The sequence below is a fragment of the Chrysemys picta genome, chromosome 8 (genome assembly GCF_011386835.1).
Source record: "Chrysemys picta bellii isolate R12L10 chromosome 8, ASM1138683v2, whole genome shotgun sequence".
Classification (NCBI taxonomy): domain Eukaryota; kingdom Metazoa; phylum Chordata; order Testudines; family Emydidae; genus Chrysemys; species Chrysemys picta.
Window position 1 is genome coordinate 104722498 of NC_088798.1, and position 23829 is coordinate 104746326.

General features: G+C 54.8%; 1 protein-coding gene across 2 annotated transcripts in view; it reads right to left on the bottom strand.

The window, feature by feature from the left end:
* The window catches only part of ANXA6 (annexin A6), a 40606-nt gene extending 16777 nt beyond the window's left edge, over positions 1-23829 (bottom strand). For both annotated transcript variants that reach the window (XM_065555107.1, XM_065555106.1), the window contains exons 1-13: positions 23690-23829; positions 16791-16849; positions 11906-11996; positions 11080-11174; positions 10588-10701; positions 10092-10182; positions 7181-7260; positions 7028-7084; positions 6089-6182; positions 4886-4981; positions 3450-3508; positions 2758-2880; positions 1991-2049 (exon numbers count right to left, since the gene is read on the bottom strand). In XM_065555107.1, the coding sequence (XP_065411179.1) occupies positions 1991-2049; positions 2758-2880; positions 3450-3508; positions 4886-4981; positions 6089-6182; positions 7028-7084; positions 7181-7260; positions 10092-10182; positions 10588-10701; positions 11080-11174; positions 11906-11996; positions 16791-16808 (977 nt within the window). In that variant the 5' untranslated portion in view covers positions 16809-16849; positions 23690-23829. The remainder of the gene's footprint in view (positions 1-1990; positions 2050-2757; positions 2881-3449; positions 3509-4885; positions 4982-6088; positions 6183-7027; positions 7085-7180; positions 7261-10091; positions 10183-10587; positions 10702-11079; positions 11175-11905; positions 11997-16790; positions 16850-23689) is intronic.

Genomic DNA, 23829 nt, shown 5'->3' on the forward strand with positions numbered 1-23829 from the left:
CCCCCAAGCCAAACCAGCCCACACCATCACCCGATCTCTACTGCCCCCAAGCCAAACCAGCCCACACCATCACCCGATCTCTACTGCCCCCAAGCCAAACCAGCCGACACCATCACCCGATCTCTACTGCCCCCAAGCCAAACCAGCCCACACCATCACCCGATCTCTACTGCCCCCAAGTCAAACCAGCCCACACCATCACCCGATCTCTACTGCCCCCAAGCCAAACCAGCCCACACCATCACCCGGTCTCTAATGCCCCCAAGCCAAACCAGCCCACACCATCACCCGATCTCTAATGCCCCCAAGCCAAACCAGCCCACACCATCACCCAATCTCTAATGCCCCCAAGCCAAACCAGCCCACACCATCACCCGATCTCTAATGCCCCCAAGCCAAACCAGCCCACACCATCACCCGATCCCTAATGCCCCCAAGTCAAACCAGCCCACACCATCACCCGATCCCTAATGCCCCCAAGCCAAACCAGCCCACACCATCACCCGATCCCTAATGCCCCCAAGTCAAACCAGCCCACACCATCAGCCGATCTCTAATGCCCCCAAGCCAAACCAGCCCACACCATCACCCGATCTCTAATGCCCCCAAGCCAAACCAGCCCACACCATCACCCGATCTCTAATGCCCCCAAGCCAGATCAGCCCACACCATCACCCGATCTCTAATGCCCCCAAGTCAAACCAGCCCACACCATCACCCGATCTCTAATGCCCCCAAGTCAAACCAGCCCACACCATCACCCGATCTCTACTGCCCCCAAGCCAAATCAGCCGCCACTGCAATTCAGTTCCTAATGCCCCTGGGGGCAAATCAGCCGCCACTCTAACCCAGTCCCTAAATGCCCCTCAGGACAGATCAGCCAGCATCCCAACCCAAATCTGCAGCCCTTTCCCCACAGCCTGAATCTTAGCGTGACCCAGAGCTGCTGAGACAATAGTGGGGCTTTTGTGCATTGTCAGGATAAAGCGACCGGATGGGGCGGGTGAGTTGAGCCTTGGGGGCAGAGGTGTTTTTCACGCTAGCATTGCCGTGACTCGGGGTGCACTGCATCGCCGGTTCAGCTGCTTCCCTGCGCTCTGGGACACTGGTAGGTGACGAGGCGTTGGCTCCATAACATGAGCGATTGGTGGGCCGGGAACAGGGCAGGGAGGTTTCTCTGCTCCTTGCGCCCAGCACTGGGGGGACAAGGACAAAGCATTCCCCCCACCATTGCTTACAGCATGGGACCCACTCTAGTCCATATCCTGCATCTGCTGTGCTCCCCCGTTCGCGTCCCTGCCTTCCCCCAGCTGGCAGCAATCGGGTGCCACTGGGGGGACCGCAGGACTGTGAACAAGGCTGGGGCTCACATGTGTTTGGACAATGGCCCCGTCCCTGCAGGGTGCGGGGAGCTGGGTTGGGTTTTTACAGCTGCGTTCAGGGGCAGTTCCTATGAAAGGAGGCTGTTTCGCGCTGGCACGTCACCAGCGGGAGAGTGACTCAGCTGCAGATGTGGAGGGGGTCCCGTCCCAGTGCAAGCTGGAGATACGGGATACCACGGCACCCCTTCAGCAGCTCCCTCAAGCCCACGGACCGGGCAGCTACAAACGCTTCAGCTCAGGTGGGGCTTCCCCCAAAGCCAACGTCTGACAGGGGCCTCTAGAGGCAACAATTGGGGGCGCGGAGGGGGAATGAGGGGATTGGGACAGGACTATAACCCCTCTGGTTGTGCTGACCATGTGGACTACAGGACCTGCTCCTATTGACGTCAGTGACAGACGATCATGCCCATGATGTGGATGCTCCACTTTGGCACCAGACCAGCGCTCCGTGCCTTTCCCTGGACTGCAGTGGAAACCCTCCAACAGGGCCCCAAGACGGAGCTCCAGTCAAGGAGGCTGGAGAGCCTAGAGTCTGGCCTCCCCATAGACCCCGGGGGACACTGGCGGGACAGTACAAGGTAGGCAGCGGGCGTGGCAGGAATGCTTACTCATCATCTCCCCCACACAGCTTCAGCAGGGCCTTCTTGTACTCGCCGGACGTGTCGTCCTGCAAAAGAAGAGGCAGAGGCTAAAACCACATGCGTGCACAGGGCAGACCTCTAGCCACATCGCGGAGCCAGGCCCCAGCCGGGGTTGTCTAGCTTGAGCAGGTCATGTGCTTCCCCTGGGCGGAGAGGGGCGTGACGCTGGGTCTCACAAAGTAGCTCATGAGTGGGAGGGGATTTCCTGGCTGCATTCTCCAAAGGAAGCCAAGGCACAAGGCAGAGGGGGGCCGGTTGGGGTGCCACCATCCACCACACTGTGGATTCAGGAACAAATCAGTTTGGTAACATATTAGAAGGAGCTTTAGCCAGCTGTGGGCAGTGGAACCCCAGAACTCACTGCAGTTCTGGGGGTGTCCAGACCAGGAGGGGAAAAAAATCTAGTCAGAGCCTTCCAAAAATGCCTGAGGGACGATTCCAGGGAGCATCGGAGAGTCTCTCCCTAAAGATGCCTCAGCAGCGAGTGGGGATTAAGGGGTTCTGCGTGTCAGAGAAGAGGCTGACGAGAGCTTTTCACAAAGCCAAAATCAACCCCAACAACTCCCCAATGTTCTCCTGTTGGTTTTCCAAGCCCACCTCCCTGCCGCCCCTCCTCACACTGTCAAAAGATGAGGAGAGGATGGGATTCCCTGGCCTCACGTGTCTCCATTACGTATGTGGTTGGGATCAAAGCTGAATTACTGGGTATTCTCCCGGCAGTGCCCTCCTTTTACCTTAATCATGCTGTGCAGGGACTTCTCATACTTGGTCCTGAACACTTCCCGGATATCCAGCATGTCGATCTCGCTGCGGGAGACCATGACGCGGATCAGCGTGTTGTCCTTGGTCCCCAGCCCCTGGAACGGACGGCCCCACAGGCCACGGCTTAGCCACACAATCATGCCAGAAAGTCACAACTTGTCTGCAGACAATTCGCCAGCTCAGAAAGAGGCGAAACCCTGGACGGACGGTTCTCTCTGAACTGGTCACCCAGCTGGGCTCCCAGTAACTCGCGAAACTAGCCTAATGCCAGCTAGTCAATGTCCCCGTGGCCCATTGTCAGAATCTCTGCTCATTCACACTGCTTGTCCCCAAGCCCCTGGAAGGTTAATTCTCCTGGAGCTCTGCAATCTTCTCCTAGAGCGCAGTTTCAGAGGAGAGCACCAGTGTCATTACGTTAGCCTGGGCTCGGATTTCCATGGCCAGAATGAATCTGCCCAGACTGTTCCCACCCCTCTGTCCCACGCTCTGCTGAACTCTCCCTGCTCACGCCCGGGTGTTAGAACCCTGCCAGGCCTGCGCCCAGAAGAGAGAGCCCCGTGCCTCTCACGGACTAAAGGAAACGGGGTTCATGCCTCGCTAGTGGGGTTTCCCTGACACAGCACCTGCAGAGCCTGGGCTCCTGAGAACATCCTGCACCACTCACCTTCATGGCCTTGTAGAGCCTTTCAGCAAAATACTCTGGGGTGCTCCGGATGCACTTCACTGCAGGAGAAACAATGAAGGTGAAAAAACAAGAAGAGTCACAAGAGTCCAGTGACCCCGACAGACAGGGCTCCCCATTGGCCAGCAGAGCAGAGTGGTTTCCTTAGCCCTTCTAACCACAGCACTCCAGCTCAGGGCACGGCTGACTCCTTCAAATCTTCCAGGCTCTCGGTCTCTTCCCCACACCTCCAACACCACATTAGATGCTGCTCCCTAACCTACCCCCAGTTTCCCCTGTACCGTGTCTGTTTTCCTCCTGTCCCAGTATAATTCCCGAGGCTCCCTCTAAGGTGTATTGTAACCCACCCGCATGACACTGGTCTCCTTCTAAGGTGTATTGTAACCCTCCGCAGGACAGTGGTCTCCCTCTAAGGTGTATTGTAACCCCCCGCAGGACAGTGGTCTCCCTCTAAGGTGTATTGTAACCCACCCGCAGGACAGTGGTCTCCCTCTAAGGTGTACTGTAACCCACCTACAGGACAGTGGTCACCACTAAAGAGCCAGGATGAGTTACTGTATTGTGATGCCTCAGATGTTGCAGCTGTTGGCTAATCTAGTTAGAGAGAAATGAGCATCGCAGATGCTGCTGTGATGTAATAGCCGGAAAAGGTCTTTTTAATGGTGGGTCAAATCTTGGCGCTCTATTTTCCTGATGCAGATTACAGGTAACTCCTGTAGACATGGGACCCTCCCAGCTCTTCCTCCTTCCTTACCCTCTACAATAACGGGGGTATGGACTGAAGGAGGACTGGAGGATTTGGGCTTGCATTTACACGCACAGCGCGGAGCTGGCCCGGTGACACAGCAGGGGTTTGCACATATTTCCATGAGTCAGCCTCGCTGCGGGCTCCTCTCCGCTGTCCGGGGCTCTCCAGCCATTCCCTGCACGCTCAGGGGAACGTTACACGTTTTAGCACCAACGACTGTCCGCCCAAAATCTCTTTCCGAGATAGGACACCAGACTCGACAGACCCTGGCCTCATGCAGTCAGGCAAGTCCCACATTCATATACATGGGGGTACCCAGTCTGTGTTTTTCCACAGGGATTAGTGTGAAATTTTCAAACTTGGGTGCCTCAAGATGGATACCTGGGGCCTGATCTAAAGCCCATTGATACCATCAGGAATTCTGCCATGGATTTCAGTGGGCTTTGGAGTAGGCCCCATAATCCATGTTAAGGCACCTAAATAAAAGTGGCCCATTTCTGAGAGGTGCAGAGCACCAGGTGCCGTCAGTGGGATCACGGTATCGGTAAGTGCTCAGGTCTCTTCTTCAGAGATTTGGAGACAGGCCCTTCACTTTAAGTCCCCCCGTTTGACCCTTTTGGTGCGAGCGTCTCCTCTGGCCCTGCCCCTCCACCAGACAGCACCAGCTCACCCACTGCCATCATCAGCTTTTCAATGTCCCCAGACAGCTCGCCCCGGATGCTGTCCTCGATGGGCTTCCCGGAAATCTTCAGATACTCGTCAAAGACTGTGGGGTGAAAGCAGGAGAGAGGTCTCGTCACAAGCCACACTGGCATGGCCCAGAGGCGGGGGAAATGGAGGCCAGCGTCTTTGTGGGGGAGCAGACACCACTCTGCATGTTGGGGGCTCTCAGAGGCAGGGATTATTGCCTTTTAGGTGTTTGGCTGGCAAGAGGTGCAGAGCGTCCGGCTGTTCTCAGGAACCCTGCACATGGCTGCGTGGGAGGGTGAGAGGAGGAACTAATCTGTTGTGTTTTCTCTTCACTGCCATATGTCACGGTTGCAGCTCTTCCCCGTGGCGCTCCCCCATTGGCCACCAAGAGTGTGTTGGCCACCTGAAATCTTCAGCTGACACGCTGGGGATTGAACCGGGGACCTCCAGAACTAAACGCGTGGGCTCCTACAGCTTGAGCTAAAACCCCCAAACTCTATGGCTTGGGGCTGTAACAACTCATAGCCTCTGTGTACCAGCATAGAAGGTCCCTGTAACCTGCACTCCCCGGCTTGAAGTGGTTTCCATCATATGCAGGGTTTACAGTTATGTTCAGTGGCTCGCAGCACCCCCACTATACAAATGGCTCCACTGCCTGTAACACCCACTCACCAATGGGTCAGACAGGCGCACCCCCTCCTTTGTGCATTAGCCAGATTGCGAGTCATTCGGACACTACAGCATGAAGGCGGCCAGCCAGTGGCTGGTTTACTCCACTACTTTCACAGCAAGTCTGCTTTTAAGGCAACTACCTTAAATGATGTGGGTTTTAATCAGCAGAGGCACCAACGACAATAATGAAAGCTACGAAGCATGTCTACAGAAACAAAATCCCTTGGGGTGAACAAGTTATTGCAGCCATGAGGCCTGAGAGAAGATGAAAAGGAGCATTCAGGGCTCCCCCAGCAATAGCCCGATAAGATTTTGCCAGAGATGGAATGGGCACCGGGGTTTCCTCCCTCAAAATTCATTAGATCTCATGGAAAACGGTTACTTGTCCTTCCCAGGCGTGACCACCAGATGGCGAGAGCCAGACTGGCTGGCATGTCCACACAGAATCTGCAAGAACCAGCTAGCTGCTTTGTGGTTTGGCGATCTTATGATCACTTTGAAAACAGCTTACCCAGGCGGAGATGCTGTTTGCTCCGGTTTCCCAGGATGTAGATGAACTGGGCCTCGTCTGTGCCCCACTTCAGGTCGCCAGCTTCCAAAAGATCCTTGCAGAAAGGCGAAAACAGCAGCAAAAGCCCAGAGTCAGAGAGTGCTAAAATCCTGAACCCAGAACGCAACCCAGAACGAACACGCTCAACACCTGCCTTCAGTGCCAGCTCCAAACCCTAATGCCACTGCTTACAAAAGGCAAAGCTCCTTCCCCGTCTCAGGCTCGATCATTTGTTTAACTGACTTCATCTATAGGGACGTTATCAATTCAAAATCTGATTTGTCTTGTCTTCCTTCCCCCCGCCATATCTCACTGTGTCTGTGTGCAGTAAAAACAGTTACAACCGTGCAAGAGCACATGGCTGGAAGAGAGCGAGTGTGTGTGTGTGTGTGTGTGTGTGTGTGTGTGTGTGTGTGTGTGTGTGTGTGTGTGTGTGTGTGTGTGTGTGTGTGTGTAGACCTAGGTTCATATCCTGTTTGGGCCACAGCCATGTGTGTTTGTGAAGCTTTCTACTCGGTTAGAAAGCAGCTCTTGGGTGGCTCTTGTCCCCACGGCCTCTCAAATGCTGTAAGAGGGGGTGATAAACCTGGGCCTGAGCTGCAGAAGTCAGAGCTGAACTTTTCCAGTATGGGGTGTCTGCAACCAGGGCTTTGGGCTCCTTTCTAGCTGCCCAGACACATAGCAGAGCAATGAATAAACTACAAAAAGTGTGCTTAAAACTGAAGTCGGAGGGGCCAGGTTCTCGGCTGGTATAAATCAGCGTCGCTCCGATCTGAACCAGCTAGGGATGCAGCCGGTGCCATGAAAAGCTCATTCTGACCCATCATTCTTCCTCCCAGTCACTGGCTGTGCCATAGTGATTGCCAGGGAAGTGAGCCGTCTCAATTCAGCGACACTTACCTTGGCATCCTGCTCCACCAGGTCCTCGCTCACGACATCGTCCTCCTCCCGCGTGCCCTGCATCAGAGACGAGAGGCCAGCGCCTCAGTCACAGAGGAATGAGGGCAGCGGACAGACAAGGGGGAATGGGGAGGGGCGGACGGATCAACGTACCTGAAGCAAAACAACGAGCATCTTCTTGAAGTGGCCCGAGGTGTCTCCCAGGACATCTGCCTCCAGCTCCCTCTCGTAGGCTGGAGCGTTGGAAAGGAAAATGGAAAGCACCTCAGCTCTGTATTCAGGTTAGGCCGGAGCCCAACACAAGGCTCCCAGGATCCAGACCCCGGGTTCAAAGGACGTATGTGGAGCTGCTGTCCAGCATGCCACCCCTCTCTCAGATGCAATCAAAGCTGCACTGCCTTTCACAGCAAGCCCCAAACAAGCCAAACCCATTTCAGAGGCACTCCCCCCTGCCAACAACTCCCCTCGCCTCCACAGTCCCATCACCATAGTTTGACTTTTTTGGGGGCGGCTCCAGTCAAGCCAATGGCGCTGTGCATGGGAGGGGGGCAAATTCTGTGCCTGCCAACAGGGGCACCATTTCAGGTTTTTTGGGGGGAAGGGACAACTTTAACCATGATTCCAGGAGCTACTTAGGCAACTGAAAACTCTATTTATTTTTGCAGTTAATAACTTAGAAATTCTCTGACAGGAGCACTGTATCTAATTCCTATATCAAGAAAGAAAATTAAGTAAATAGTAGACCCACTCAGCTCCAATACTAACATATTCTGACATCTTGTGGGAAGTCACTTAAGGGACACTGGTTAGGTTTAAAATGGAAGTGTATATTCTTACTCAGCTACTCTTACTAAAGTCAGAAGGGACCATCGTGATCATCTAGTCTGACCTCCTGCACGTCGCAGGCCACAGAACCTCACCCAGCCATTCCTGTGATAAACCCCTAACCTCTGGCTGAGTTACTGACTTCCTCCAATCATGGTTTAAAGACTTCAAGTTCCAGAGAATTCACAGTTTAAATCTGCAAGTGACCCCCTGCCCCATGCTGCAGAGGAAGTGAAAAAACCACCAGGGTCTCTACCAATCTGACCCAGGGGAAAATTCCTTCCTCACCCCAAATCTGGTGATCAGATAGACCCCGAGCATGTGGGCAAAACCCACCAGGAAGATACCGAGACAGAATTCTCTGTAGTAATTCAGAGCCCTCCCCAGCTAGTGTCCCGTCTCCAGCCGTTGGGGATTTTTGCTACAGGCAGTCACTGACAGGCCACACCATTGTAGGCAGTCCTGTCATACCATCCCCTCCATACATTTATCAAGCTCAGTCTTGAAGCCAGTTAGGTTTTTTGCCCCCACTACTCCCCTTGGGAGGCTGCTCCAGAACTTCACTCCTCTGATGGATAGAAGCCTTCACCTAATTTCAAGCCTAAACTTGTTGATGGTCAGTTTATATCCATTTGTTCTTGAGTCCACATTGGTACTTAACTTAAATAACTCCTCTCCCTCCCTGGTATTTGTCGCTCTGAGGTATTTATAGAGAGCAATCCTATTTCCCCTCAGCCTTCTTTTGGTTAGGCTAAAAGGGTTCTCAAACTTCATCGCACCGCGACCCCCTTCTGACAAATTACTACACGACCCCAAGAGGGGGGACCGAAGTCTGAGCCCGCCTGAGCCCCATCGTCCTAGGTGGGGGTGGGGGCAAAGCCAAAGGGCTTCAGTCCCAGGCAGGAGGCCTGTAACCTGAGCCCCGCTGCCCAGGGCTGAAAAGCCCTCAGGCTTTGGCTTCTGCCCTGCGTGAATGGAATCAGGCTTCAGCCCTGGCCCCCAAGTCTAAGCCAGCCATGGCGACCCCATTAAAACAGGGTCGCGACCCACTTTGGGGTCCCAACTCACAGTTTGAGAACCACTTAAACAATCCAAACTCTTTGAGTCTCCTCTCATAAGGTAGGTTTTCCATTCCTCTGATCATCCTAGTAGTCCTTCTCTGCACCTGTTCTAGACTGAATTCCTCTTTCTTAAACATGGGAGATCAGAACTGCACACAGCATTCCAGATGAGGTCTCACCAGTGCCTTATATAATGGTACTAACACTTCCCTGTTTCTACCTTGCCTGATGCACCCCAGGACTGTGTTAGCCTTTTTCACGGCCGCATCACATTGACAGCTCATAGTCATCCTCCTGGGATCAACAAATACACTCAGGTCTTTCTCCTCCTCTGTCACTTCCAACTGATAAATCCCCATTTTATAGCAAAAATTCTCGTTAATCCCTAAATGCATGACCTTGCACTTTGCACTATTAAATATCATCCCATTTCTATTACTCCAGTTTACAAGGTCATCCAGATCTTCTTGTATGATATTCCAGTTCTCCTCCATATTGGCAATACCTCCCAACTTTGTGTCATCTGCACATTTTATTAGCACACTTCCGCTTTTTGTGCCCAAGTCAGTAATAAAAATGTTGAATAAGATTGGTCCCAAGACTGATCCCTGAGAACGCCACTAGTAACCTCCCTCCAGCCTGAGAGTTGACCTTTCAGCACGACCCATTGTAGTCTGCTCTTTAACCACTTCTTTATCCAACTTTCAGTTCTCCTATTAATCCCCGTTTTCTCCAATTTAACTAATAATTTCCTATGTGAAACTGTATCAAATGCCTTCCTAACATCCACGCAGATTCGATCTACTGCATTTCCTTTGTCTAAAAATCAGTTCTCTTCTCAAAGAAAGATATTTCGCTTCTCTAACTCCAGCTGCCCAGCACCAATCAGAAAACTGAGTACAAAGGCAACAGCAACATTTGGGAAGTGCAAGGCCTTCTCCCACCCACGGGCGAGGATGCAGGCAGGTGCCCCCGAGAAGCATGCACAGAGTCTGGAGTGGAGGAGTCCATCTCAGGAGCAGCGGAGGGGGAAACACAGAGAAAGAGGCTATTGGGGGATATTCTAGTTCTGGTGAACCTGTGCCCCATCTGACTTAAATCCTCCCCTGCCCACAGGGCAGTGACTGCTGGCCTCCTGGCCCCAGAGAAGCCGGGACGCCCTTGTCCCCCATGCTAACCGTCTCTGTAGGCTTCCACCAGGTTGTGTATCTGCTGGTTGGTCCGGGATGCCAGGATCTCAATCAGGCATTTCTCGTCGGTGCCAATGCCCTGCAGGCAGGAAACACAACCACCGCGTGAGATGTCACGTGCTGACGCCAGGTGGGTATCAGCCGAGAAGGGCAGCCTCTGGGGGACTGCGTCAGGGTGCGGGGTTAAGAACACCCGCCCTTAGAGGGGGCGGCCAGAGCTAGGCTATAGTACAGGTGACCCCTTTCACACAGCAAGCATCTGAGTGCGACCCCCCTTATCAACTAAAAACACTTTTTTACATATTTAACACTATTATAAATGCTGGAGGCAAAGCGGGGTTTGGGGTGGAAGCTGACAGCTCGTGACCCCTCACGTAATAACCTCGTGACCCTCTAAGGGTTCCCCACCCCCAGTTTGAGAACCCCTGGTGTAGCACATACTGTATTCTAGGATGGTCAGAGCGTGCCCTTTCCTCCCCCTTACCTGAAGGGCATCTTTAATCTCCTTGGCATCAAAGTATGCCAGGGGCCGCATCAGACCCACAATCAGTCTCTCAAATTTCCCCGTCAGCTCCCGCTTCAGGTCTGCGATCAGGTCCTGGCCACCGGGCACAGAAGGGAGTACGAGGAGAGAGAGAGAGAGAAGGATCCATGAATGGCAGACTCTCTGGGAGAAAGGACTTATTAAGACAGCCTCCTTAGCTGTTTGGGAGGAGGTCATGACCTTCTCAGCAGGGCTGCTGGCAGAGTCCGGGCTGGCCATGGGTATCGGAAGGATTTTTCCCACCCTGCCATTAGCTAGTGAATTTTCCCAATGATTTTGCTTTGCTTTGTGGGCCCGTTGCCAGTCAGGCAGGGACAGGGAGAAGCAGGGGGCTGTACACCCTGCATGCTCTGGTTTGGAGGATGCAGCAAAGTCTCCCTCTCCTGCAGATCACAGAGCAGGATGTGTCACCGTCCGATTCTCTGGGGTTACCTTTCCGTAGAGCGATTTGTAGGCCTGGCTGATCTCGATTCTCTGCTTGTTGCTCCTGGACGTTATCAGGTCCAGTATGGCCTCCTTGTCACTGCCTGCAGGGAGACACGGTCAGTCACCCTCGTCCTACTGCCTAGATTTGGGTCTGCTCTAAGATCCAGCTTTGCCTGGACCAGAAGCGGATTCCAGCTCTGTGCTGGAGTTGGTAGGACAGAGAGCTGCGACCAGGGCGCACCCATCCAGGGCTGGCCTACCTGGGACCAGGGTAATGGACTGATTGGTCTCAGGGACATCACTGGGGAAGGGGGGGCATAGCACGCTAGCACAGGGAATGCCCCAATCACTCGTTCTCCCCGTGGGGATCCTGCACTGGGGCACCAGAGACTGTCCCAGGTCAGATCCGGACTGAAGCGCTGTGCCTTCTGCCTGCTTCTTCCCCCCACCAAGATAAGCCATGGGACATTTCCCATAGGAAGGCTGTTTGTGCATCATGAAGCCACTCCAGCACCCTACAAAAACAGACAGCAGTGCCCTGAAAACACATGCACTATGCGTCCTCGTTTACCAATTACATGGAGGCACAGGGAGGTGATGAAGCACCGGAGGGGGCAATACTGAAGGGCTAGGAGATGCTTTCATGGCCTTCTCCCCCTAATGCTCTCCCTTGCCATCAGAAAAGGGACAATCAGGGCATCCAGTGTCACCCCTCCATTCCGCTCCCACCCGGCCATGCCGCCCCAGAATGCCAGCACAAGGCCTGCTCCAAAGCCACTAACAACGGACACTGGACTGGGCCCATAGCGCGGCGGCAGTGGAAAGTACGCACCGAACCCCTTCATAGCGTTGTACAGCGCCTCTGCATCCTGGCTCGCGTTGAAGTTCGGGAACTCCTTCACGGAGCCCCTGTACCTGCCAGCCTAGAGAGAGGAAACAAGAAAACAAATTGGGAAGCGCCAGCTGGAGGCTCCTCTCCACCGCCTGGCCAGAGCTGGCATGAGGTCATGCCTAGGGAGGTTTAGGTTGGACATTAGGAAAAAGTTCCTAACTGTCAGGGTGGTTAAACACTGGAATAAATTGCCTAGGGAGGTTGTGGAATCTCCATCTCTGGAGATATTTAAGACTAGGTTAGATAAATGTCTATCAGGGATGGTCTAGACAGTATTTGGTCCTGCCATGAGGGCAGGGGACTGGACTCGATGACCTCTCGAGGTCCATTCCAGTCCTAGAATCTATGAATCTATGAGGGTGGCAATGTGAATGCGTGGGGCAAACCCAACATCTGATCCACCCAGCCACCGCTGAATTCCACCACTGGGCTTCTCACCCAGCCTCCACAGGGGGCCCAGATCCACCAACAGCTGGGGGCATCCCAGACGAGTTACCTCCTTGTGCCCTGATGGAGCCTGGCCTTTGTTTCTGCTCCAGCCTGGCCCTTCTCCGGAGCGAAACAGCTCAGCCCGGCCAGCAGCCAACGGTGCGGCAATCATCTGTGCGCCGGGCCCCTGAGGCAGCTGGACCTGCTCTAACCACAGGGATCAGACCCCAGGATCCTCCCTTCACCCTTAGTCTCTGCAGTCCTAGCTGCTCCAGTGTGCGCGGCTGCTCTGCAGTTCTAGCACAACTAACCAGGCGGGCTTGGCCATCGATTTGGATGGCAGGCCCAGCCAGAGTTGTTCTAGTGAACCCTCAAAAACAAAATGCTTTGGAGAGATGCCAGCCTCCATCCACGGGGGGTTGAGAGGAGGCTCCCTGAGGGGCAGATTGTCCCATCACTCCTATGAGGTTTCACGCACCTTCCTCTGAAGCATCTATTACTGGCTGAGGTCAGCGATGGGATCCTAGACTAGGTGCAGGGCCGGCTCCAGGCACCAGCCCACCAAGCTTGTGCTTGGGGCGGCACCTGGAGGGGGGCGGCGTGGTGCTCCAGCTCCGGCCGCCGGGGAGAGCGGGGCCACGGCCGGGGCTCGCCGCCCTCCCCCCGGCGGCCAGAGTGCCGGGGAGAGCGGAGCCCCGGGCGGGCTCGCCACCCTCCCCCCGGCGCTCTGGCCGCCGGGGACAGCGGAGCCGCGGCGGGCTCGCCGCCTTCCCCCCGGCGCTCTGGCCGCCGGGGACAGTGGAGCCCCGGCTGGGGAGAGCGGAGCCCCGACCGGGACTCGCCGCCCTCCCCCCGGCTCTCTGGCCGCTGGGGACAGCGGAGCCCCGACCGGGACTCGCCGCCCTCCCCCCGGGGCTCCGGCCGCCCTCCCCTGCCGCGCTGGGGGGTGGGGGTGGCAGGAGGCTTTTTTGCCTGGGGTGGCAAAAAAGCCAGAGCCGGCCCTGACTAGGTGGAGCCCATGGTCCAACCCACCGTGGCAATTCCTATGCACCATGTTGCTATCAAGTCACCATGCACAGTTATAGCCCAGGAATAGAGTCTAAGAATGAAGAAGTCAAGTCAAACTGGGCAGAAACTCGGATTTCCCTCCCGGTGCCTGGCTAATTTTTAGCCACCAACGCCTTCCTCTCAGCCCAGTGCTGAATCAGCCATCACAGAGGCAGAATCATCTACAAAAGAGCTTGTGCAGGAACACGGAAGCAGGACAACCGTAAACAGCTGAGGCCCTGCTGGACAGCAGATATGACACCCGATTAGCAGCACTCACTCAACCACCACAATGGTTCAGTTCAAGGAACTGAAGAGAGACCACAGCAGGGAGAAGCAGCTCTTCAAAAAGCAAGCAGTAGCATCGCTTTAGCTAGAGTGTGGGGAGGCAGTAGGGGCTGGTGACTCAAGCAGGAGACCGTGAGCCTGTTCTTAGAGCACCTCTGCTCTGGCCGTGTGCACAGTCTCTGGCACGGCTAATAAGAGAAGCCGATCACTCTCCCTGCTGCTAGGGCAGGATCATGTTGCGGGTGATTCATCGGCAGGGCACGGCTTTATCCCTGCTTTCCCGTAACAAAGATCCTGAGGTCCCTTATTCCCTGTGTGAGCCGCTTACCGCACAAATGCCTTGGAGAGACGTGAATAAACGTTACAAGGCCAAGCCACCGGCAAAGGAGTCACTTGTCACCGGCTCCCGCAGAATGTGTGTGGGTGGGGCGTGTTCTCTGTGGAGACTTATCTCAGGGGAGAGCTCAGAGCAGGGGCCCATCGGGTGGCTAATCAGGTACCAGCAGAAGTTTTTTCTGCCTGGGGTGGCATAGATCACCCTGGCAGGGGCACACTCAGCACCCACCACTCGGGCAGAGGTTTAATCGTACCCAGCACTGGCAGGGCACTTCATAGTCCCAATGTGCTTTACAAATATTAACCTGTTCACCCTCACAGCCACACCACTCTGAGCCCGGTGGAGAAACAGAGCCACAGAGAGGCAAAGTGCCATGGGCAAGGCTGCACAGCGCGTCAGTAGCGGAGCAGGGAACAAAATGCAGGAGCCCGAAACTGTGCTGTATATATACGCACTTAGTAGGAATGGAGGGCCCCTTTGGCACTGAATGGGGGGAGGGGAAGCAGAGGCTGCTCCATGCTAGTAGTGAGCTTTCTGGGGCAATAACATCCCCCACTCCCATTCCTGCCTGGCTGGGAATGAGCCTGGGGGACTGCCTTCCTTCTTCCCCCCCAATTCCTCAGCTGTTTTATTTAGTGCATAGGCTATAAGACTCCCTCCTGCTCCCATCCCCCACTTCTGAGTCACACCGGCCTCTAGACAGCTGGAGCTCTTGACGCTATAAATAGGCAGGCAGCTCCGTGGAAGTCGAATTCCCTACACAGCTTCACTCCTCCTCACACAGCCTCAGCATCCACCCTGGGCCCAGTGATCCCTGGGTGCACATAGGGTGCACCCTATGCTCTTGCCACCTCTCTCTCGGGGGGGGGGGGTCACTTTCTTTACAGCGTGAATATTTGTCTGTCGCTTTAAGGGACTTCCCCTGTTTTGGGGACAAGACTTCCCCAGCGGATGAGATGAGAGAACGCCAGCTTCCCAACCACATGTCCTGCAGGGACACCTGGACACCCCCAGGGAGGGGAGCGGTGCTGACCCTTTGCCAGTGTGACAGCCACCATCTTGGCCAGCACCGGGATTGAACCTCTCGATCCAGGAGCACAAGGCCCTGCAGCCTGACCTCAGGAGCCAGGCTGTCCAGCGAGAGGCTCTAACAGACTCACACCCTTTGTGGAGCGGGCACCAAGAGGGAGACTTAACACACGCTGACCAGTGGCTCCTGGGTGCGTTGCAGCGGGAAGAAGCACCAGCCCCAGATGCACATGGGGGCTGCGAGGGATCAGGTGGCAGGCGCCCTCCAGTAGTGACAGGCGAGGGTGCGTGCAGACCTCACTGACACCAGAGATGGGATTTTCCACCCCTCCGCCCCCCTGGAGCTCGGCAGCGCGTGGGTGTTTGCTAATGGAGCTGCCAGATGGCAGAGGGCGAAGGGACTTGCTCTCTTAGCAGAACGGAGTTGTTCTCCTTCAGGGGAGTTGCCAGATCGGTTTCCTCTAGGCATGATGAGAGGCCAGGCTGGGACGTAGTGGGATCGCTGAAGTGCCCACTAAGGACGGGGCCGAGCAGGCAGAAGGACCCTTCCCCCAATCCGATATAAGTGCAGGGTTTGTAGCAAACAGCCCCCACCTGTGGCTGTTAAAGGTCACCCCCAGATGGCTGTCCCTGCTCCAGGCTAGAGGAGTGGTGGTGACCCTTCCCTTCGCTCACACTCGCCTCCCTCCTCCCCCTGTCTACACTACAACAAAAGGTTTGGCAACAAGCTCTGGATTAGAACTTCTCGAGCTTCCAGCGCCCGCCTGGCATCCAGCCACAAGCGTCACCCCCGGCATTTTAAAAACAGGGGTTGCACCACTTGCTTGGAAAACCAGGGAAGTGGGGCCAGGCTGTGATCCCCATTAGACCAGTGTGAATCAGGAGTCAGTCCTTCGGTTTCTGGGAAGTTGCTCCAGATTTACACTGCGGTGGCTGAGACCAGAATCTGGGCTGAAGGCCATGAACTGGTCTGATCTATAACCTCCCCGGGGTGAATGAGAAGTTTGTGCTACACGCCACTTCTTTTGTCCCCACAGAGGCTCCTGACTCCCTCACCCCCCCTTTTTTCTTCTATTTTTCCTTTCCTTTCGTTCTTTCTCTCTTTCTCTCTTTCTTTCTTTTCCTACTAGTTCTTTTTTTCCATCTGTGTTCCCCTCTGTCTTTCTTCCCAGCCCCACTCAGATCACAACCATTTGGATCGTCCGGTGCCTCTGCTTTGTGTTTACACAGAGTGCTAGCCGAAGGATGAAACACCATAAACAGTGTCTGTCAGCAAGATCTCAAACCTCATGACTCGTGGATGAAAAGCAACGCCAGCTGCCAAACTTGTGGTTGCTTTCCTGCTTCTCAGCCTTACAAAGAAACTGCTCCCACCCTGAGCAGAAGTACTGAGTTACCCAGGACCACTATGGCAAGAATTATGAACTGGGTCGGTGGATTGTACCAACCTGTTAGCTTCACTAACATGGCCCCCTGGCAAAATATGGGATGGACTCTTGGTAGCCAATCCTTTAAGCCAGGACTGGCTGCTTTACATTGCCAGAGAGGCACAAAACCCCTGGAGTGAACCAGTGAATCTGTCCCAAGGACAAAATGGTGCACGGGGGATCCCTGAGCCTCTCCATTTCTGCAGAGGAGTCGGCAGGAGGTAACCAGTGCTACAACATGTCCCGTGGGCTAGAGCTAGTACCGTACCTTGCCTGTGGGCGCCATGGCTTCTGGGTCAGAATCAACGAGGGAGGAGGAAGAGGATGCTGCAGAAGAAAAGAAAAGAAAAACGTCAGGCAAAATGTCCTTTATGACTTTGGTGGGGGTTGTGCTCTCAGTCACAGCAATGTAAATTCGGAGTCAGGGGATCCACTCCAGATTTACACCGGCGTAACCGAGGCCAGACGTTTGGTCCATTATGTCCTTTATTGGCCCCTATCCGAGGCTTGGCCAAACTCACACACACAATACAGTTGCTACAGGGCACGGATGCCTCTGTCGGGCAGAGATGCTGCGCAGATTTGCTCTGCCCTTTATCCCCTCTCTTCCCCAGAGCCATTCTGCATGTATTGATAGACCTGGCGGGCAGAAATCCTGCTGCCATGCGCTGGCACATGGAGCATCGTTCCAAGAAATCCGCATTCACCAGTGAGAGCAGCAGTTTTGCTTCGCTCTCGGTCCCTGGCGTTCTGCTCTGCGCCAGGCAGCCTGGCACAGACAGACACAGGAAGGGGACAGGAGGGAAGGAAGAAACACAAAGTAAGTTGCACTTGAGTCAGCAAGGAGCAGAGCGTGGTCCCTGGGGAACGTTGCCATTGACAGCCCGCTCCCCAATGGAAAGCCTGCTAGAGCAACTGGCTTTTCAGCACAGAGCACTGAAGTCTTGCGCCGAATGGCCGGAGACCTGGTTACCTAGGAGACCTCCTCTCCCTCTCTGCATCCTGAGTGGTTGAGATTCTCTTGCTGTTGCTTCCTAGGGTTGAGCTCTCCATGGCTGGCGGGAGATGATCCCTCCCCAGAGCCCATGTTTGGGCAGCATCACACAACGGCCCATGGCTGCTTTGTCCCTGGCTGATCGCTGCGGGGTGTTCTGTCTCTTGTCGGACGCTCAGTCTCCATCGCTTTGCTGGCGACAAGTTATTGTCATGGCCCAGTTCAATTTTTAAGACCTCCTTCTGCTGGCACTAATTTACATAGGTGATGGGCCCAACCCAAAGCCCATTGAAGTCAATGGAAAGTCTCCCACTGAATTCAATGGACTCTGGATCAGGCCCTGTGTGTTTTCCTCTTGCTGTCATTAAACCTCGGCACTGCTATGGCAACAGGTGTTACAATAAAACAATCGGACCCCACAGGAGCATGTCAGGAAGATTCAGCTTTTGCCACGAATACAAAAGCTCCCCTATTCCTGCTCCAGTCACCTTGTATTCTCCTCTCCCTCTGCTTTCCCAGCTGTTCTCTCATTTACTGGAGAACGCCTCTAGGGGAGGAACGAATTGCTCTGGACAGGTACAGAGCAGGCAGCGCTGAACAAACTTCCCCTCCAGGATTCTGCCAACGCATCTCAGGCCTGGCCTGCGCCACCCCCTGCTATTCCAGTGCTTGGCTTCTCCCAAGAAAGCCACCCACCATCCCAGCAGACAGGTTTCATGTGGGATCTAAGCCCCGTTCAAGCCCAGGATCATCAGGAGTGGAAACCGAAGGCCGGATCCTGGCCTGCTCAGTCGTTTTTCCAAAGTCCTTGAAGTCAACCGGAGTTTGCCTGAGCGTGGACCTCAGAATCGGGCTCGATATGGACAGCACTTGATATTAGGAGCCAGCGGAACGCCAACCGTCTCAGAGACATTTTCCTCTGGAACAACATCATGCCATCTTGGCTTGGCATCGCCCTGTGGTGAGCTCAGCTCGCGTATCATCCTCCTTTGCACTGCGATAGCGTCCAGACAGCCCAGTCAGGGCTCGGGATCCTATTTTGCAAGGGGCTGCATCCCCACGAGGAGAGGATGCTGCGCTGGCCCCAGAGATATTGCAAGACACTCAGACACATCTTACAAAATCTTGGGGCAACCCTGCCAGCCAGGAGAGCCATCCAGGGAGACAGGGTTGGCTGGGGGAGCAGGGCAGTGGCCCCCGGGTACATACATGTCCCAGAGCACCAGTTCCAATGCTGGCCCTTTCAGAACACAAGAGAGTTGGGCTCAGTCTCGCCTGGTTTGGCACAAATGGGGCAAGTGAGTCCCAGGCTACAGCGTATGGGGGCCCGTGTGAGAGAGAGAGCAGGCTGGAGAGGGCTCTCCAGAGCTCCCAGGCAGAAGTCCCGGCAAGCACAAGCCTGCAGGGGGCAGGAGCTGGAGAGGAGAGGTTAGGGGAGAGCAGGCCCATGGGGGGAAAGCCTCATCAGGGACAGAGCGAAGAGCCCTACACCAAAGGTTGTGACGCACAGGAGGCTGGGTGGATGGCTTGTGTGTTGAACGCTGTTAAGAAGCCAAACTCCCAGCAGGGGAGGGTTATTGTGACTACGCCTGCAGTGGGATGCTTACCAGGGGGAGAAGGGAAACTGAGGCAGCAGCAGAGGTCAATGCCTGACGGAGGAAGCCCCTGCTACAAGTGACGACCTCACAATCCAGACCCCCTGCAGTGGGGTGTTGTGTTCAGAGACCTGACAGGGCGGGATGGGGCTGTGCTGCGTTCTAGAGAGCAGCTGGTTCGCTCCCTGTTCACCATTTCATCCCGCAGGCCCTGGAGAGACAGAATCCCACCTCAGCTTCAATCAGTCCCTTATTTCTCCAGGGAGCCTGGGGCTAGAACCAAGTGCCACATTTCAAGGTCTGCAGCGCGCTGTGCAGCTCCCTCTCACGGGCCCCTCACTCCATCTAGACTAGAAATCAAGCCGGATGCCAGAGACATACAGAGACCCGAACCTAGGAAATACACCTCGGTTTCCATGGCAGCGCATCCTACTCCTACTTTAAGATAGATTTTACACCAACGGAAACAAGCCCTCACCGCTAAAGTCACTGCCGGTCACCAGGCAACGGACACCCCGTCCCCACAAGGGGGAGATTCACCAAAGAGGGGGAGCCATTTTCATTTTCCTCGGGACTAGAGAGAAGCAGAGGATGATGGAGGGAGAGAAGCAGCTGGATAACGGAGCCTGGAAATGAATGAGTCTATTGAGTGTTATCTGACACCCATCGGGTCTCGGGACAACTCGTATCCACCCGCAACTTCCTGGAGCCAATGCGCCATGTTGCAGGAAAATTCAATCCTGGCAAAGCCCCAGAGCAGCAATTCGGGCTGGGAGCACTTTTCAAAAACATACGTTGAATACATTTCACTTTCCATCCTGTTCACTTCCACAAAGCCTGTGTGCGCACGGCCAAAGCGAACCGCATTCAAACAGGAGGCTCTTCTCCCACACAGCCCCAGAAGAGCCTGTGGAGAGGTCGTCCGGCTGGATTTCGGACACCACAATCATCTCCAGGGGCAGCAGGAAGGGTGGGCTTGCCTCATTGTTCCTCATGAGGTGAGGAGTCAGAAGTCCTGGGTTCTCTTCTTGACTGACTGCCACCGACTTCCTGGGTGACCCCAGGCAAGTCACTTAACCTCCTCCGTGCCTCAGTTTCCCCCCTGCTAAAATGGTGATAACAGTATGGTCTCCGGAGAGCGTTGCGGTGCTCTCCAAACATGAATGAAGTGCTTTGAGATGCTACAGAAGCATCCGGCATCGTCACAGTTTCACTTGTGATTCTGAGAATTCCTTATGATTCTTATGCTCTGCTGAGAAACTCGGCGGCCTCTTCAGCCCCCTTTTATTTCCTATCCTCTTTCTGAAGGCACCCTCTTGGTTGCAGCTCTGCCCAGAGAGAGTGGGAGAGAAATGTCTGGCGGGGGTGGAGAGCGCACAGCTCAGATCTCCAATGAGAGAGCCCGGCTCGCAGGAAGAGGCCTGGCTGGCTCCTGGCTGACAGCCTGGCCCTGCATTGCAGTCTGGCTGCAGGGCAGGGATCCAAAAACCAGCCGGAGTCACCCCTCAGCCTCCAGCAGCACGCGCTGCGCTGTCTGACCACGAACTGGCCAAGAGGCACAGAACTCTGCCGTTTTGCTGGTCTGCACTGGCCAGGCCCAGGGGGGTGCTGACGTGGGCTTTCACTGAGACTCATCGCCTGCCATATTTTCTCGGGGCCAGCTCCAAAACCCGGGCTTTTATCCACAAATGCTGAAGCCAGCAAGCCCAGAGAGTGAAATACCAGGAAGGTGCAGGGCTCAGGGCCCAGAGCAGCTGAACTGACAGGCTTTGCAAAGGGTGGCCAGCACCTGCCACAGCTCCAGGAGGGGTAGAGCTATGTGGGGGTGGCGTTGTGCGAGGGTACTTGCATAGATGGGGCCCCTCCCCGGGGCCCTGGGTGGGGGAGGGGCTTCTTGTGAATACTGCAGCGAGGAAATGAAGAGACCTGTACCCTATGAAAGCTTCCTGCCTGACTTCCTCTGATACAGATCACCTATCCGGGTCTGGCTCCCAGCTTTGCATGCAGCCCCAGAGAAATGTGCACCAGACACAGCCAAATTCATCTCACTGGGGTCTGATAACTCCCGACAGCACCTGGATCCCCTCTGGGGCAACACCACCTCACTGGAAGGAGCAGCTGCTCAGGGTTGCAGCTGGCCTTCGCATTATCCCCGTTCTTGGATGGGAGCAGGCCCATGCCGGAGTCACCACAGCTCCATCCAGCACTGCTTTTTAACATGCTCCTGGTCCTCCTGGCCCTAGGAGAGGCGCCTCTCCCATGACAACTGCCTAGGCAAGGTCCAGCTATGCAAAGACCCAACGACAAGAGCCGATCCCCACTTGGGCCACTCATTGGAAGACAAAGACAGGCCAATGGGGGATGAAATAGTCAACGCGCTGTTGACGTCACTAGGCATCACCCTAGGTAACTCGGGAGGGTGGAAGGCCACTAAGTGTCAATGAAGCCTTCCTGCACTAGGCCTAAGTGAACCAAACTCTATCCTTCCATGTTTAAACTCTAATCAACCTCAAAAGCCAGGTGCAATTGGAATATGTAAGCAACCAGTTATCTGTGTGCAACCCCCTGCTCAAGCGGTAATAATGAGGCCTGCATGTTTCTGGCTGAAGGGAAAAAGGACAAGATAACGGTTTAAAGAAGTTACTAACAAGCTAGGCTTATAGCTGCCAAGAATGACTTAACTATTACCAGGGACGGGAGGGGTAGAGGGAGGAATGGGAGGGAGAAAGGGAGGGCTAGAGGGGAAAGTGGGGGGGGGGGGTGAGGCTTAACTGCAAAATGTATAAAAGAAGAAAAACTGTTCCTGTTAATGTGCTTGATTTGAGACGTGCCTGTCTCCTTGCACCGCTTTGGGATCCCAAATAAACGTTGTTTGCTTCTCCCCCGGTGTGTTTATTGGCGCGAAGCACACCGGGCAACGAACCCACTGTTGCTGTCCTCGAGAACACCTGTGCTGGCAACAGCGCCGTTGTGCCGCACAGCCTCGCGCCTGCAGCACGTCAGGGGCAGACGGGACCCCTACTTGGGGGGCTGGCCCCACACGACCATTCGGGCTGCCGCCTCTCCTGGCAAGCGCAGCACGTTCCCTGATTGCTGAACACCAGGAAGAGCGACCGAGACCAAGGGAATCAACGGAAAGCCCTGATGGCCGGGGGCGGGGGGGGGGGGGGGGATCTGGGAGGCGGTGTTGGTGTGTCCATGTTTGCCGGCTCTTGGGCGGACAAAAGGTTTCACTGCTCATTATGCTTTAGGAGAGCTTATAGGGATTTTCTCACAGCACCTAATAAATAATTTACCAGAGCGGAGAGCTCTCTGCTGTTGCATCCAGGGTCTCTGGGCACTCAGCAGCCCCTCCCCACATCCTTTAAATCCTCGGTACAGTGGCAGGATAATTGTCCTGAGCTCCCCTTCCCCAAAAGGGCCAGTGAAAGCCGTGGTGCACAGGCCAGCCACAGCCCCTGTGTTTTATTGACAGATTCACGGCCCCGGCCAGCCTGGCCCACCTTTGCACGGCTCCTCTAAGCAGCAGGGCTTTGGTTTTACATTCTTCCCAGCCCTGCAGATTCATGCCAGAGTGCAGCATGGACAGAGAGACAAGAGGCCTAGGGGTTATTCTGAAAGCTTGCCGGCTGGCAGCGGTACTGTGAGAACACGTTTACTTCTGCTTTAGACAGGAGGGGGGGTTCAGAAAGTCATTCCCGGAGCAAAAGTGAAACCACAGGCTCTACCCATCCTACTGGAATCGGGGCGTTGTCTCAAGGACCTCCTGCACCAGCCCTTTGGGGCTCCTCACGTTAAAAGGGCGGCAAATGAAACATCGGGAGGGTTAAAAAAAGATGCACGAGCCACCTCAGAAGACAGAGACCCGGGACGCTACACATCCAGTGCAGTCTGTTTTTTTTTAATTCAACCTTAAGCCTTAGGACAAGTGATCCCAGCTCCCCAAGAACCGTCCCAGAGCTCAAGCATCTCCCCGCCGGGTCATGAATCTTTTAAAAATATACATTATAAAATAACTATTGCACGGGACATTTTATGAAACAGGAGGGCAAAATTCCCTGGGAATCCGCTTTCCCCAAACCAAGTTCACGGATGTAACCCATATCCCAAGGAGTATGTCACTGGGATTTTTGTCTTTTTCTGTCGTCTGCCCAAATACTGGGACAAGCAAAGCTAAGCAAGGCTTATCCTTGTGGCTGGGTTTTGCACACACACAGACACCCTGGGGAAGGGGCCCGGAACACACCCACTAGCTCCCAGCCATCTCTGGTTACAGAAACGCTACCCATTTCCCCAAAACTCCCAGCAAATTGGAATGGGGCTTGCTCGCCGTCTGGAGAGTGCCAGGTAGACTTATGGTGATTTTCATTAATAATAAATAATCATTAATTTACTCTAAAGAGCAAATAACCCTGAAACTCACCAGCAAGCCAAACATTTTGCAATGCACATAGGAGGGGCTATTGATTTGCCTTTAGTCCAGTGGCTTGCCAGACCCCCTTCCCCGCAATCAGCCCTGGCACTCTCCAGCTTCCCCTCTCACTAAGGATCGACCCTTTTCCCCGGGCTCAGACTTACATGTCCTGCCAAAGCCTCTTCCCCGGAGCAGCCTTTCTCAGCCTGCAGTGAGACAGCCCAGGAGCTGTGCAGAGCCGCGCTCGGTATGGCAGTGTGCAGCCTGCCCTCGTTGCAATGCAGCTGTTTCCTCTCCTCCGGTG